The sequence below is a fragment of the Rhincodon typus genome, chromosome 3 (assembly GCF_021869965.1).
Source record: "Rhincodon typus isolate 14 chromosome 3, sRhiTyp1.1, whole genome shotgun sequence".
NCBI lineage: Eukaryota > Metazoa > Chordata > Chondrichthyes > Orectolobiformes > Rhincodontidae > Rhincodon > Rhincodon typus.
Window position 1 is genome coordinate 122,887,384 of NC_063334.1, and position 12,346 is coordinate 122,899,729.

Genomic DNA, 12,346 nt, shown 5'->3' on the forward strand with positions numbered 1-12,346 from the left:
CTAGCCTTATCCCGCCTCCTTGACCTGTCCGTCCTCCCTGGACTGACCTATCCCCTCCCTAACTCCCACCTACACTCACCTTTACTGGCTCCATCCCTGCCTCTTTGATCTGTCTGTCTCCTCTCCACCTATCTTCTCCTTTATCCATCTTCTATCCACCTCCCCCTCTCTCCCTATTTATTTTAGAACCCTCTTCCCCTCCCCTATTCTGAAGAAGGGTCTAGGACCGAAACGTCAGCTTTCCTGCTCCTCTGATGCTGCTTGGCCTGCTGTGTTCATCCAGCTCTGCACCTTGTTATCTCAGAAGTATTCTGTCTTTTTTTCCTTTGTTCACTGATGGGATATGGGAGTTGCTGGTTGGGCCAGCATTTATTGCCTGTCTCTAGTTGCCCTTAAAGTGGTGGTGAGCTGTCTTCTTGAAGTGCTGTAGTCCATATTCTAAAATGTTATTGACATACCTCTTGGATGAGATGGGACTTGAGCCCAGGTCTTCCAGTTCAGAGGTAGGGACACTACCACTATGCCACAAGAGCCCTGTGAAGGGCATGAGAATTCCGTTCTCCCTCATGTAGTGATTGCCTTCTGTAATGATCCCATCTGATGTTACTATTGAATAAGTCAGATTCCAGAGTGAAATCTGGCTGGGATCATACCAATGGGAGCTTGTCCAGGGTTCTGCTACAGCTTATTAATTTTTAAACTCCTTCACAAAAATAAAACAACACCCATGCACCGCTAGTTTAAAATCCACACTCAACAAAAAATATCCTTCACCTTTCATCACGTTCCTCGCTAGATGCTTCTGCGATATTTGCGTCACTGACTCCACGTGGCAGGCTGTTCCACATTCTCACCACTCTAAATGAGGAAGATTTTACCTGTGGATTCTGTCTTTTACCTGTAGTGCTCAGTAAATGAGAGTTCCTATGTTTTTGCAGCACTGGGCTATGGGTTGCTGTGTATCGGAATGGCATACGTCGCGTCGCTGATGGGCTCAGTGCTCCAGGTGCTGTATGACATTGCCTCTCTTTAAATGTATTTCTATCGCTCTCTACCAGCCTTGGTTTTGACGTGTCTCTCTTCTTTTCAAAATCAGGCAGCGTTGAGTATTTTTGGGATGGTTGGTGGTCCACTGCTTGGAATCTTTTGCCTAGGAATGTTTTTCCCCATGGCCAACTCTACGGTGAGTTAATGTGAAACCAGTTACTTGAAAGTTTTTATGGTAGAGAGTGGTAACATTTGAGTACAGTCAGGGTATGATGACATAGCGGGTAATGCCACTGGTCCAGTAATCCAGAACCGTACGCTAATGATCTGGGGATATGAGTTTGAATCCCACCATGGCGATGGTGACATCTGAATTCTGGAATAAAAAGCCAGACCAATGGTGACCATGTACCTACCCACTTCACAAATGTCCTTCAGGGAAGGTATTTCTGACCTGGTCTAGCCTGCAAGTGGCTCCAGCTGCGTTGTTAACTCTTGACTGTCCTCTGGGCAAGTAGGAATAGGTGATAAATGTTGGCCTAGCCAGTGATGCCTATATCCCATGAACAAACCTTCCTGCTTCTGTGGTTGACTATTATGTTGTCTGATTTCTAACAGGGTGCAATCACTGGACTGGTAGCAGGATTGATAATGGCATTCTGGATTGGAATTGGCAGTTTTATCTCCAAACGTGCACCTCTTTCATTCGTCAATGCGACCACAATCCAGAATATTAGCACTGCCTTGACAACTAACACCATGACAACTGTCAACCTGACGACAGTAGCGCCGAACAATAGGTACGTTCAGGGCTTGCCCCAAAGTGCTAACAGATGGAGGGTGTTGTTTATCTAGGAGACAGTCACATTTTAAATCAGTGGGTCTCGCCTGAGGTTAACCTACAGTGGGCAGGGAGTGACAATAGGAATTTTGGTTTCTGATCACCACAATCCCGCACCTCCTAGAGGTTTCAGCTCAAAAGGGGGTCATTTGGGCTGTTGTGATGGCAAAGGGTCTCCGTAAGAACAGCACAGTTAGTCCCATTGCCCTGCCCTTACCACACAGTCCTGCAAATATTCCCGTTTAGGTAATGATCTAATTCCATTTTGAAAGCCACATTTGAATCTGCTTCCATCACACCTTTGGGTTGTGCACTGTCTGAGTAGAAATGTTTTTCTTGTGTTACCTTTAGCTTTCTTAGAACATTGAACGTAGAACAGTACAGCAAAGTACAGGACCTTCGGCCCACGATGTTGTGCCGAACTTTTACCCTAAACCTAAGGTCTATCTAACCTCCACCGCTATCTTATACTTTCATCCATATGCCTATCTAATAGCCGCTTAAATGCCCCTAATGAGGCCGACTCCACTACCCTCTCCGGCAATGCATTCCACGCCCCTACCACGCTCTGAGTAAACAACCTACCTCTGACGTCTCCCCGATATCTACCTCCTTTCACTTTAAAACTATGTCCCGTCGTAAAAGCTATCTCCACCCTAGGAAAAAGTCTCTGGCTGTCTACTCTATCTATACCTCTGATCATTTTGTACACCCCTATCAAGTCACCTCTCATCCTTCGAATTCTTCGAATTCATCCTTTCTTTCAACCAGTCACCTTAAATCTGCCTCCTCTGGTTCTCAATCTTTCCACAAATGAGAGCAGTTTTTCTGTCTTGATTCCGTCCAGACACTCATAATTCTGAGCTCCTCCGTCGCGTCCCCTCTCAGCCATCTCCTCCGCCCTGCCCTCTCCACCCCGCCTCCTCTCAGATATTCCCTCTGCCCTGCTCCCACCTCTTCTCAGACATTTCCTCCATCACATCTCCGTTCTAAGGTGAAGTCCCAACTTCACAATATCATAAGTGTTATGATGCAAAAGGAGGCCATTCAGCCTGACAAATCTGCATTGGCATTTCTGAGACCGTAAGTGCCTAGTACCAATCTTCTGCTTTTTCCCCATGTAAATAGTACATTTCATCTATCCAAATAATTTCCCAGTGCCCTGCTGAATATTTTAATTGAGTTGACCTCCACCCCACTTCCAGACAGTGTATTCCATGCCCTGACTACTTGCTGTGTGAAAATGGTTATTCTCCCTTCATATTTACTCCTATTGCAACTTCTTGTTCCTTTTATGAGCATGAACAGTTTCTTCCTAGCAACTATTCAACCTGTTCATGGTTTGTGAAACCTCTCTTAGCCTTCCTCTGTTCAGAACTTCCTTCAATGTATCCTCCTAACTGAAGTTCCTCATCTGTCCAACCATTCTTATGAATCACTTCTGAACTCAGTCTAATGTGTTTGTGTTTGCGTTTTTCCTATAATGTAGCCCCCAAAAGTATACAACGCCTTCAGTTTATCTACCTAACAGAAGTCTATCATCCCTGGAATAATTCTGGTGAATCTTTTCTGCCTCTTCTCTTAAGCTTTCCCATGCTTCTGAAAGTATGCTGGCAGAAATGCACATAATACTCCAGTTGATAACTCAACTGTTATTGTTGTTAGCCTGAAGCACAGTGTAACAGCAATCAGATGGTGATGCAATGCACAGTCTTGAAATAGCCTACCCAATTCTCCTCTTCAAATTAGCAATAAAGATTGGCCATGCGGACGTTGTAAAGAAACAACTGTTTCACTAAAGGTTCCTTAACGTAAGCTAGAGCTTGCATGTGTATAGCATTGTTAATAATTTCTAAGTGTCCCTGAGTACTTCAAATCAATAAAAAAAGTTTTTGTATTGTTGTAATGTGAGGAAACAAGGCACCCAATGTGCATACAGCAAACTCCCACAAGCAATAAGTTATTGACTGGATTCCCTGTTGGTTGGGACTTCAGAGAAATCTCCCCTGTCCTCCTTTACAATAATGTCCATAGGATCATTTATGTACACTCAGATGGCAGATGAGGTCTTAATTTGTTGTCGCATTCTGAAAGATGGCACTTCCCTTAACTTCAGTACTGCGCCCTGTGTCAGCCCTGTGTTCCAGTCTTTGGGTGCCTTTTAAGGAAGGAAACCTGATCTTTGTGTGACTTTGGACCCACACAGAACGTGGATGACTTTCAGATGCCCTGTATAACAGCCTAGTAAGTCATTCAGTCGACAGAAAACCTCACAATACTGAAGGAGGCCACTTAGTCCCTTCAGGCTTCCCAATGTTCTGAAAAAAAAATTGATGTCAGTGGCTCAGTTGGTAGCGATCTTCAAGTTCCACCCTGAGACTGGAGCACGAAACCTAGAATGAATGAAGTCTGCTATTGCCAAAGGTGCCACCTTAGGATGAGAAGTTAAACCGAAGCCCTGACTTCCTGGTCAAGGATGAAAAAGATTGTCAGGGCACTATTCCAACTAGTGATGCTGGTGGGTCTCTGTCTAAACAGCTTAAACGTTGCTGTTTACAAGAGATTGCTGTGGAGTTGGACTGTTGTTGTTCCCTATGTTATAACAGTTGAATACATTTCAGAAAAAAAATTCAGAGGTTGTGAAGTGCTTTGAGATGCTCTGAGGTGGTTAAAGGTGCTAGATAAATGCAGGGTTTTTTGTTTGTTCCTTTCTCCTGCTCTAATTTTGCTTTTGCTTGAGTAGCTGATCCACCTTTGCTGGTCTAAGGTTTTTTGTTCTGTTCTGTAGCCTCACAGGACTGAAGAAGTTCTACTCTCTCTCCTACCTGTGGTACAGTGGACACAATGCAGCCACCGTAGTTATTGTGGGACTGCTGGTCAGTTTCTTAACAGGTAAGGTAGAAGTTAATCCAGTGTGAATTGCTGCTTGTCAATTTCATCTTTTTCTACCACTAGCAAGAGATTCAGCTTCCAGTTTTGGGTATGGTGCTGTTGTCGTTTTGGTACTTTGGGAATAATTCACAGATTGGGTGTTAAAATAACTGTTAATGAGTCTGAATTCATCTTTTACATAGTAGGTGTCACCCAGAGCGTCCATTAAGACTGTCATGGTGGGAAAATTGCGATGTAATGGTAAAGTCACCAGAGGCATTTAGAGAGAGAGAGAGGGAGAGAGAGAGAGCCGGGTGATGGTTTAACCTGAGGGTCACCTCAGGGAGGAGGATAGTCCCTCATAGTAACCTCTGCCAAAATGGGGACTGAACCCACACCGTTGATATCACTCTGCATCACAAACCGATCATCCAGCTAACTAAGCTAACCAATACCCTTAGTGGTATTGTAGTGGTAATGCCACTGGACTAGGAACCCAGACACCCAGGCTAAGGCCTTGCGGCACATGGGTTCAAACCCCACCAAGGCAGCTGGGGGAATTAAAAAATTCAATGAATAAATCTGGAGTCGAAAGCTAGTCTCAATAATGGTGATCATGAAGCGATGATTGATTGTTGTAAAATACAATTGCCAACTGTTCCACACACATCCTTTAGGGAGGGAAATCTGCTGTCCCTACCTGGCCTGGCATACTTGCAGCCCACAGACCTACAACAATGTGGTTGACTTTTTACCACTTCCTGAAATGGCCAAGCAAGTTATTCAGTCTGAACGCAGTTAGGGATTGGCAACAAATGGTCACTCGATCACTAATGCCCACATCCCATGAAAGAATAAAGGAAAACACAACTTGCTCACTGATTTGTTTTTCCTGATGAAGGAAATATTCCATCCTTGCCTTATCTGGCCTATACATGATTCCATCCCATATCCAACTCTGAACTGATCTTTGATATGGTGTAACCTTATTAAGGTGTACCCTGCACCTTCTGAAGAGCTGCTGCAAACAAGCAATAAATGGGTAGAACCCAGCAAAGAATGTATGAAAATAACTCAGCTCAACAAAGCCAGTTGAGCTTTCTGACAAGAAGTGAAACTGTCTGCGGTGGCAGGACACTAACTGAGGGGGTTGGGAGTGCATCGGTGATCGACAAGGGAAATGGAGAGGGAAGTGAGGAGAAATATGTGTCACTAATGATAGTGTCCTGTGACAATTAACTGTGCTATGAAATGACTGACCAAGACTCTAAGCTTGCTCGAGTAAACTGCTCGATATAGTTTGCAGCTATTCAAGAAGAAAGGACTTAAGTGTTCTTGAGGGAAATTCAAGGGGACCGTAAGTTGCGGGCTGTGCCTGTGGAACCAATATCCTGAGAGTGACTGTTAAATAAAATCTTATTGAGTCTTCATTGTTTCTCCAGTTTGTGCATAGGTATTTGCCTTTCTATTGTCAGCCTAATCACGTGTAGTGTAGCTGATTTGATGCAGTGTTCTCAGCACGGTATAACTCTGACTATCTGACTGTCTAAATTTCTACAGCCAAGGCCATCTCTCCAGTTATTGCTCAGCTTTAAGCCTCTTAAATGCTCCATTGCGTGGGACTAATTGTGACCTGGCTATGTTTCAGTAATTAAAACCAGATCTACAAAGTTCACTGAAGCTGCAATGGAATGGCCTTTTGGAGAAATTGGAAATATTTTCTTTGGAAACATTGTTTAACTTGAATGCCACAGTGCTGAGTGCAGCATATCTCAAAAGCTGTTGAATTAGCCATTTGCCTCATCGCACTTTTTAATGTGATGCTGTCAATTTTTTTTCCCTGTGCGAAGCAAGGGTATAAAACCTTAAAATTGGAGCTAGGCTGTTGTGGGCTGAGATCAGGAAGCATTGCACCCACTGGTCCGTGGAAATCTGGAACACCGTCTCTAAAAAGCTGTTAATGCTAAGCGCCAAGACTGCACAAACAACTTGTTCACTGAATGTGGGCATCACTGACAGACCAGCGTTTCTTCCCATCCCCAAGTGTTAAGAATCAACCGATTTCCTGTGGCTGTGGAGTCATATGTAGACCCAGTGTAGATTTCCCTCTCTGACGAACTTTAATGAACCAAGTGGGTTTCGGTCACAAACAAACCCAGAAATTGCTGGAAAAGCTCAGCAGGTCTGGCAACATCTGTGAGGAGAAATCAGAGTTAATGTTTTGGGTCAGTCTGAGTGACCCTCACTGGACCCAAAATATTAACACTGATTTCTCTTCACAGATGATGCCAGACCTGCTGATCTTTTCCAGGAGCTTCTGTTTTTGTTACTGATTTACAGCATCTGCAGTTCTTTCGGTTTTTAATTCGGTTTTGGTCACCATTGGGTCAGTTTTCTAACTCCAGATTTTTCTTTTATTGAATTCAAATTTCACTATCTGCCATGGTGAGATTTGAGCCCATGTCCCCAGAACATTAGAACATAGAACATTACAGCGCAGTACAGGCCCTTCGGCCCTCGATGTTGCGCCGACCTGTGAAACCAATCTGAAGCCCATCTAACCTAAACTATTCCATTATCATCCATATGTTTATCCAATGACCATTTAAATGCTCTTAAAGTTGGCGAGTCTACTATTTTTGCAGGCAGGGCATTCCACGCCCTTACTACTCTCTGAGTAAAGAACCTACCTCTGACATCTGTCCTATATCTATCACCCCTCAATTTAAAGCTATGTCCCCTCGTGCTAGCCATCACCATCCGAGGAAAATGGCTCCCGCTGTCCACCCTATCTAATCCTCTGATCATCTTGTATGTCTCTATCAAGTCACCTCTTAACCTTCTTCTCTCTAACGAAAACAGCCTCAAGACCCCTCAGCCTTTCCTCATAAGACCTTCCCTCCATACCAGGCAACATCCTGGTAAATCTCCTCTGCACCCTTTCCAATGCTTCCACATCCTTCCTATAATGCGGTGACCAGAACTGTACGCAGTACTCCAAGTGCGGCCGCACCAGAGTTTTGTACAGCTGCAACATGACCTCATGGCTCCGAAACTCAATCCCTCTACCAATAAAACCTAACACACTGTACGCGTTCTTAACAACGCTATCAACCTGGGTGGCAACTTTCAGGGATCTATGCACTTGGACACCGAGATCTTTCTGCTCATCCACACTACCAAGAATCTTACCATTAGCCCAGTACTCTGTATTCCTGTTACTCCTTCCAAAGTGAATCACCTCACACTTTTCCGCATTAAACTCCATTTGCCACCTCTCAGCCCAGCTCTGCAGCTTATCTATGTCCCTCTGTAACCTGCAACATCCTTCTGCACTATCCACAACTCCACCGACTTTGGTGTCATCCGCAAATTTACTAACCCATCCTTCTACGCCCTCATCCAGGTCATTTATAAAAATGACAAACAGCAGTGGCCCCAAAACAGATCCTTGAGGTACACCACTAGTAACTGAACTCCAGGATGAACATTTCCCATCAACCACCACCCTCTGTCTTCTTACAGCTAGCCAATTTCTGATCCAAACCGCTAAATCACCCTCAATCCCATGCCTCCGTATTTTCTGCAATAGCCTACCATGTTTATTGACGTTACATTGGTCACCTTAATTTCTCTGCCCCCACCCTCACCCTCTCAAACCTAAAATGCTCTGTGCTCTCAGATCCCACCCTGACTTTGTCATCAAGCCTGCCAGCAGGGGTGGTGCTGTTGTTGTCCAGCGAACTGACCTCTACACTGCGGAGGTTGAGCGCCAGCTCTCCGACACCTCCTCCCATCATCCCCTGGGCCATGACCTCACCATTAAATGTCAGGCCATTGTGTCTGCGACTGTCACCAACCTCGTCTCATCTGGGATCTCCCCACGACTGCCTCCCGGGTCATCATCCCTAATCCCGAACAGCTGGCTTCTACCTTCTCCCCAAAATCCACACACGGGACTGACTGTGCAGACCCATTCTTTTTGCCTGCTCCTGCCCCGGAGAACCCATCTCTTCCTACCTCAACTCTTTTTTTTCTCTCACCTTGACTTGTTCCTTCCCATTTTACATTCACAATTCCTCTGACGCTTTACATCAGTTTGAGAATTTCCAGTTCACAGGCTCCAGCTGCCTCCTCTTTACTATGGATGTGTACACGTCCATCCCCCATCAGAATGGCCCCAGGGCTCTTTGCTTCTTCCAGGAGAAAAGGCCTGAACTGTCCCCGACCACCACCACCCTCCTCCGCTTGGGCGAGCTTGCCCTCACCCTGAACATCTCTTTTAACTCCTCTCCTTTTCTTCAGGTCAGAGGTGTGGCCATGGGTACCCGCTCGGGCCCCAGTTATGCCTGTCTCTTTGGAGGGTATGTTCCTTGTGTTCCAGTCCTACTCAGGCACCCACCCACAACTCTTTCTCTGGCACATTGTTGACATCATTGGTGCTGCTTTCCCCCCCCTCTCATTACAAATTGGAAAAAATTATCAACTTTGCTTCCAATTTCCACCCTGCCCTCACTTTCACCTCGTCCATCTCTGATTCCTCCCTTACCTTGTTCAACATCTTTTTCTGGGGATAGGCTAGCCTCCAATTTCCACTACAAACCCACTGATTCGCACAGTTACCTGGACTGTACCCTGCTTCCTGTAAAGACTTTCTGTCTCTGAAACCATCCCCCTCCCCGCCCCCCCATCATATTTTGAGCATAAGTACCATGTTTCCCTTGCTGGGTTCAATGTTAACTCTGCTTTCTTACCACAAGTGCTGCCAGACCTACTGAGTATTTGCAGGCCATTTCTGTTTTTGTTCCCCAGAATGTTAGCCTGAGGTTCTGAATTACCAGCCCAATGCCATGCCCCTAGGTCACTGCCTCCCCTAATTGAATCCGGCTCTAACTATAATATCAGAGGCAAATCACATCTAGGTTATGGCGCATGTAGGCTTGTTCTGAGAGGTTGAAGCTAAAAGTATCATATAGAGGCTGAAGAAAGACCACCCCACAGCACTTTATGGGTAGATACGATCTGATTGCTGGATTTCTGTCACTAAAGGATGTTTGGAGGTGTCTAGAATCTAGGAAGAAGCTAGAATTTAGTTCAAGATCGGCCATAATTGAATTGAATGAAGAGGCACCATTGGAATTCCTGCCCCCTCACTAGGCAGCTCAGGCCTGATCATGTGACTGTTGCTATCTCATCCTTGCAGATCGTGTTACATCTCATTGTTCAGCCTAATCGCTTTCTAAATGTATCATAAAAATGTCTCCATATGAGTGCCTCTGATAAATGGTATCTATCCATGTGCATGTGTGCAATATTTTGTGCCTACTTCTCTCTGTGTTAGTGTGTGTCTTTGTAAGTTAGTGCATTTATACGCCTTTCATAGAGATTCATTTGCTTCTGTGCACGTTCCAGGCCCAGTGAAAGGAGAAGATGTGAACCCGTCAACGGTTGTTCCAGTTCTGCGTTATCTGCTCTTTTTCCTGCCAGAACGATGCAAGGAGAAGCTGAGTTGTGGAGTCCGCTATCATCCTGCAGTACGTACAGACCCATCAATCATTTTTCATTCCTTCCCTCCTCGTGTTGCCCAAATGCTGAGAGTTCAAATCAGCAACAAGTGAAACTTGCCATCTGCAGCTCACCCCCAGTTTGGGTGCCCCCCGTCTGTGGCCTGTGCAGTTATGACCGCTCTGAATGATTCACTGGCAATGCAGTGCTGAGACATAGAGTTGTATAACACGGAAACAGACCCTTAGGTCCAACTCGTCTGCGCCAACTAAACGTCCCATTATGACTTCATCCCATTTGCCAGCATTTGGTCCATATCCCTCTAAACCCTTCCTATTCAGGTACCCATCCAGATGCCTTTTAAATGTTGAAATTGTACCCACTTCTACCACTTCCTCTAGCAGCTTGTTCCATACATGCGCCATCCTCTGCATGAAAAAGTTACCCCTTAGGCCCTTTTTAGATCTATGTCCTCTAATTTTGGACTCCCCTACCCTCGGAAAAAGACCATGGCTATTCATTGGCCGATGTATTATTCTTTGAGTGCGATGAGAGGATTCAATCTATCAGCTCAGCGAGATTAACATAAGAACATAGGAAACACGAGCAGAAATGGATTCTTCAGCCTGCGCTGCCACTCAGTCAGCTTATGGCAGGTCGCCTCTTTTCTTCCCTTCCAATCCCCATATTTCTTAATTTTCTTCCTGTCCAAAAATTTATCAAACTAGCCTTGAATCTACTTAACGACTAGGCATCCCAACCTTCTGCAACAGAGCTTTGCAACCCTCTAAGTGAAGAAATTTCCCCTCGTCATAGTCTTAAATGTCAAACTGTGGCCCTGAGACTTTGTTCGACAGAATGTTGTACATTCCCTAATCTGGGAAAGATACAGACTTCTGAATGTTTTAATGGGATCCATTCACGTTCATATAAACTCTGGATATTTATTCTGAACGCTCAGTGCCAGTTTGAGGGGGAATGTTGAGGTGTTTGCTGTTTCTCTGTTAATGTGATGTTTAAACGTCAATCTTTTGCCTGATTTGTGTCCTCTCTTCTGCCCCTCTCTTGAACACAGGGCAATGAACCCAGCTTGCAGCATTCTCTCATGCCAACCAAAGAGCCAAACGGGATGATAAATAATGACGTGATGAGGGGAGAAGAGAAGCAGGAGTTTGGAGCTGAACCGCCAAAGGAAATGGAAATCAGGAAAGGGGATCAGGCGGCAGAGGTCCTGCAAGAGACATCTTTGTGAGGGTGGATCCTGAACGGTTATATACTCCATGGGTCAATGATGCTGGGATATCGCCTGGGAGAGTGAAATAGTTGTACCAGTTTTTAACCAAGGAAAGCCCACAGCATATTAACGTAACCCATACTTCGTGGATAGTTGATGATCTTGTCATGCTGTGGTTTGCCTTTGCTACAGTTTGGAGCATACATGGGACTAGCCGACTCATAAATGGGAAGCAGGCGGTCAGAGAAAGGGGGCTAACTAATTAACCATTTACCAAGATGTCTGTCGGATTGACAGGCGGTGCCATGGATTCCACCCCAATAGGTAAATGTTGACTGCAGACCCTTTGTTGACACATTGCTATTTTCTGATGGGAGCCAGTTTATTCTTCACCAGGTCCGCCATATCTCAGCAGTTAGCTTAAAGCTGGCACTTAAGCCAATTTCGGTTTAGACTCAGGGTCTGGGTGGGCGGAGAAGTGGCCGGGGCAAATCAGAAGTTTTAATTCCTCAGGTCTTGGGCTACATGTTGGGTGAAGTTTTCTTTTGGAGAGAAAGCAGAGTTAATGTTTAACCCCCAGTCATTAACAGTACTTTCTCTTTAGTGTTTTAATGTAAATCTGTAGTTCGGATTGCGGTTGGAGTTGTTGGTTGGTTCGCCAAGCTGACTGGTTTCCATGCAATCATTTCATCTCCCTTCTAGGTGACATGGTCAGTGCTGTGTGGCCTCCATTGGAGCGCTGTTGTTCTATCCCGCTCTGAATTTATATGGTCCAGTCTGTCATGGTGAGCAGTTTTGTTTCAGGTTTTATACCGTGGTGGTATGTAGATGGGGTCTATTCCAACATGTTTGTTTACCCCATGGTTCACCCATCTTCAGTCTCATAGCAGAAACTTATGCAAAGACTG

The 12,346-nt window shown here is 45.1% G+C and overlaps 1 protein-coding gene across 1 annotated transcript in view; it reads left to right on the forward strand.

The window, feature by feature from the left end:
• Positions 1 to 12,145, forward strand: part of slc5a6a (solute carrier family 5 member 6a) — a 31,043-nt gene extending 18,898 nt beyond the window's left edge. Inside the window, exons 9-14 of the mRNA XM_020518270.2 lie at positions 939 to 1,006; positions 1,097 to 1,183; positions 1,606 to 1,787; positions 4,617 to 4,720; positions 10,112 to 10,233; positions 11,280 to 12,145. Of these exons, the coding sequence (XP_020373859.2) occupies positions 939 to 1,006; positions 1,097 to 1,183; positions 1,606 to 1,787; positions 4,617 to 4,720; positions 10,112 to 10,233; positions 11,280 to 11,456 (740 nt within the window). The 3' untranslated portion in view covers positions 11,457 to 12,145. The remainder of the gene's footprint in view (positions 1 to 938; positions 1,007 to 1,096; positions 1,184 to 1,605; positions 1,788 to 4,616; positions 4,721 to 10,111; positions 10,234 to 11,279) is intronic.
• The last annotated feature ends 201 nt before the right edge of the window (positions 12,146 to 12,346 follow it).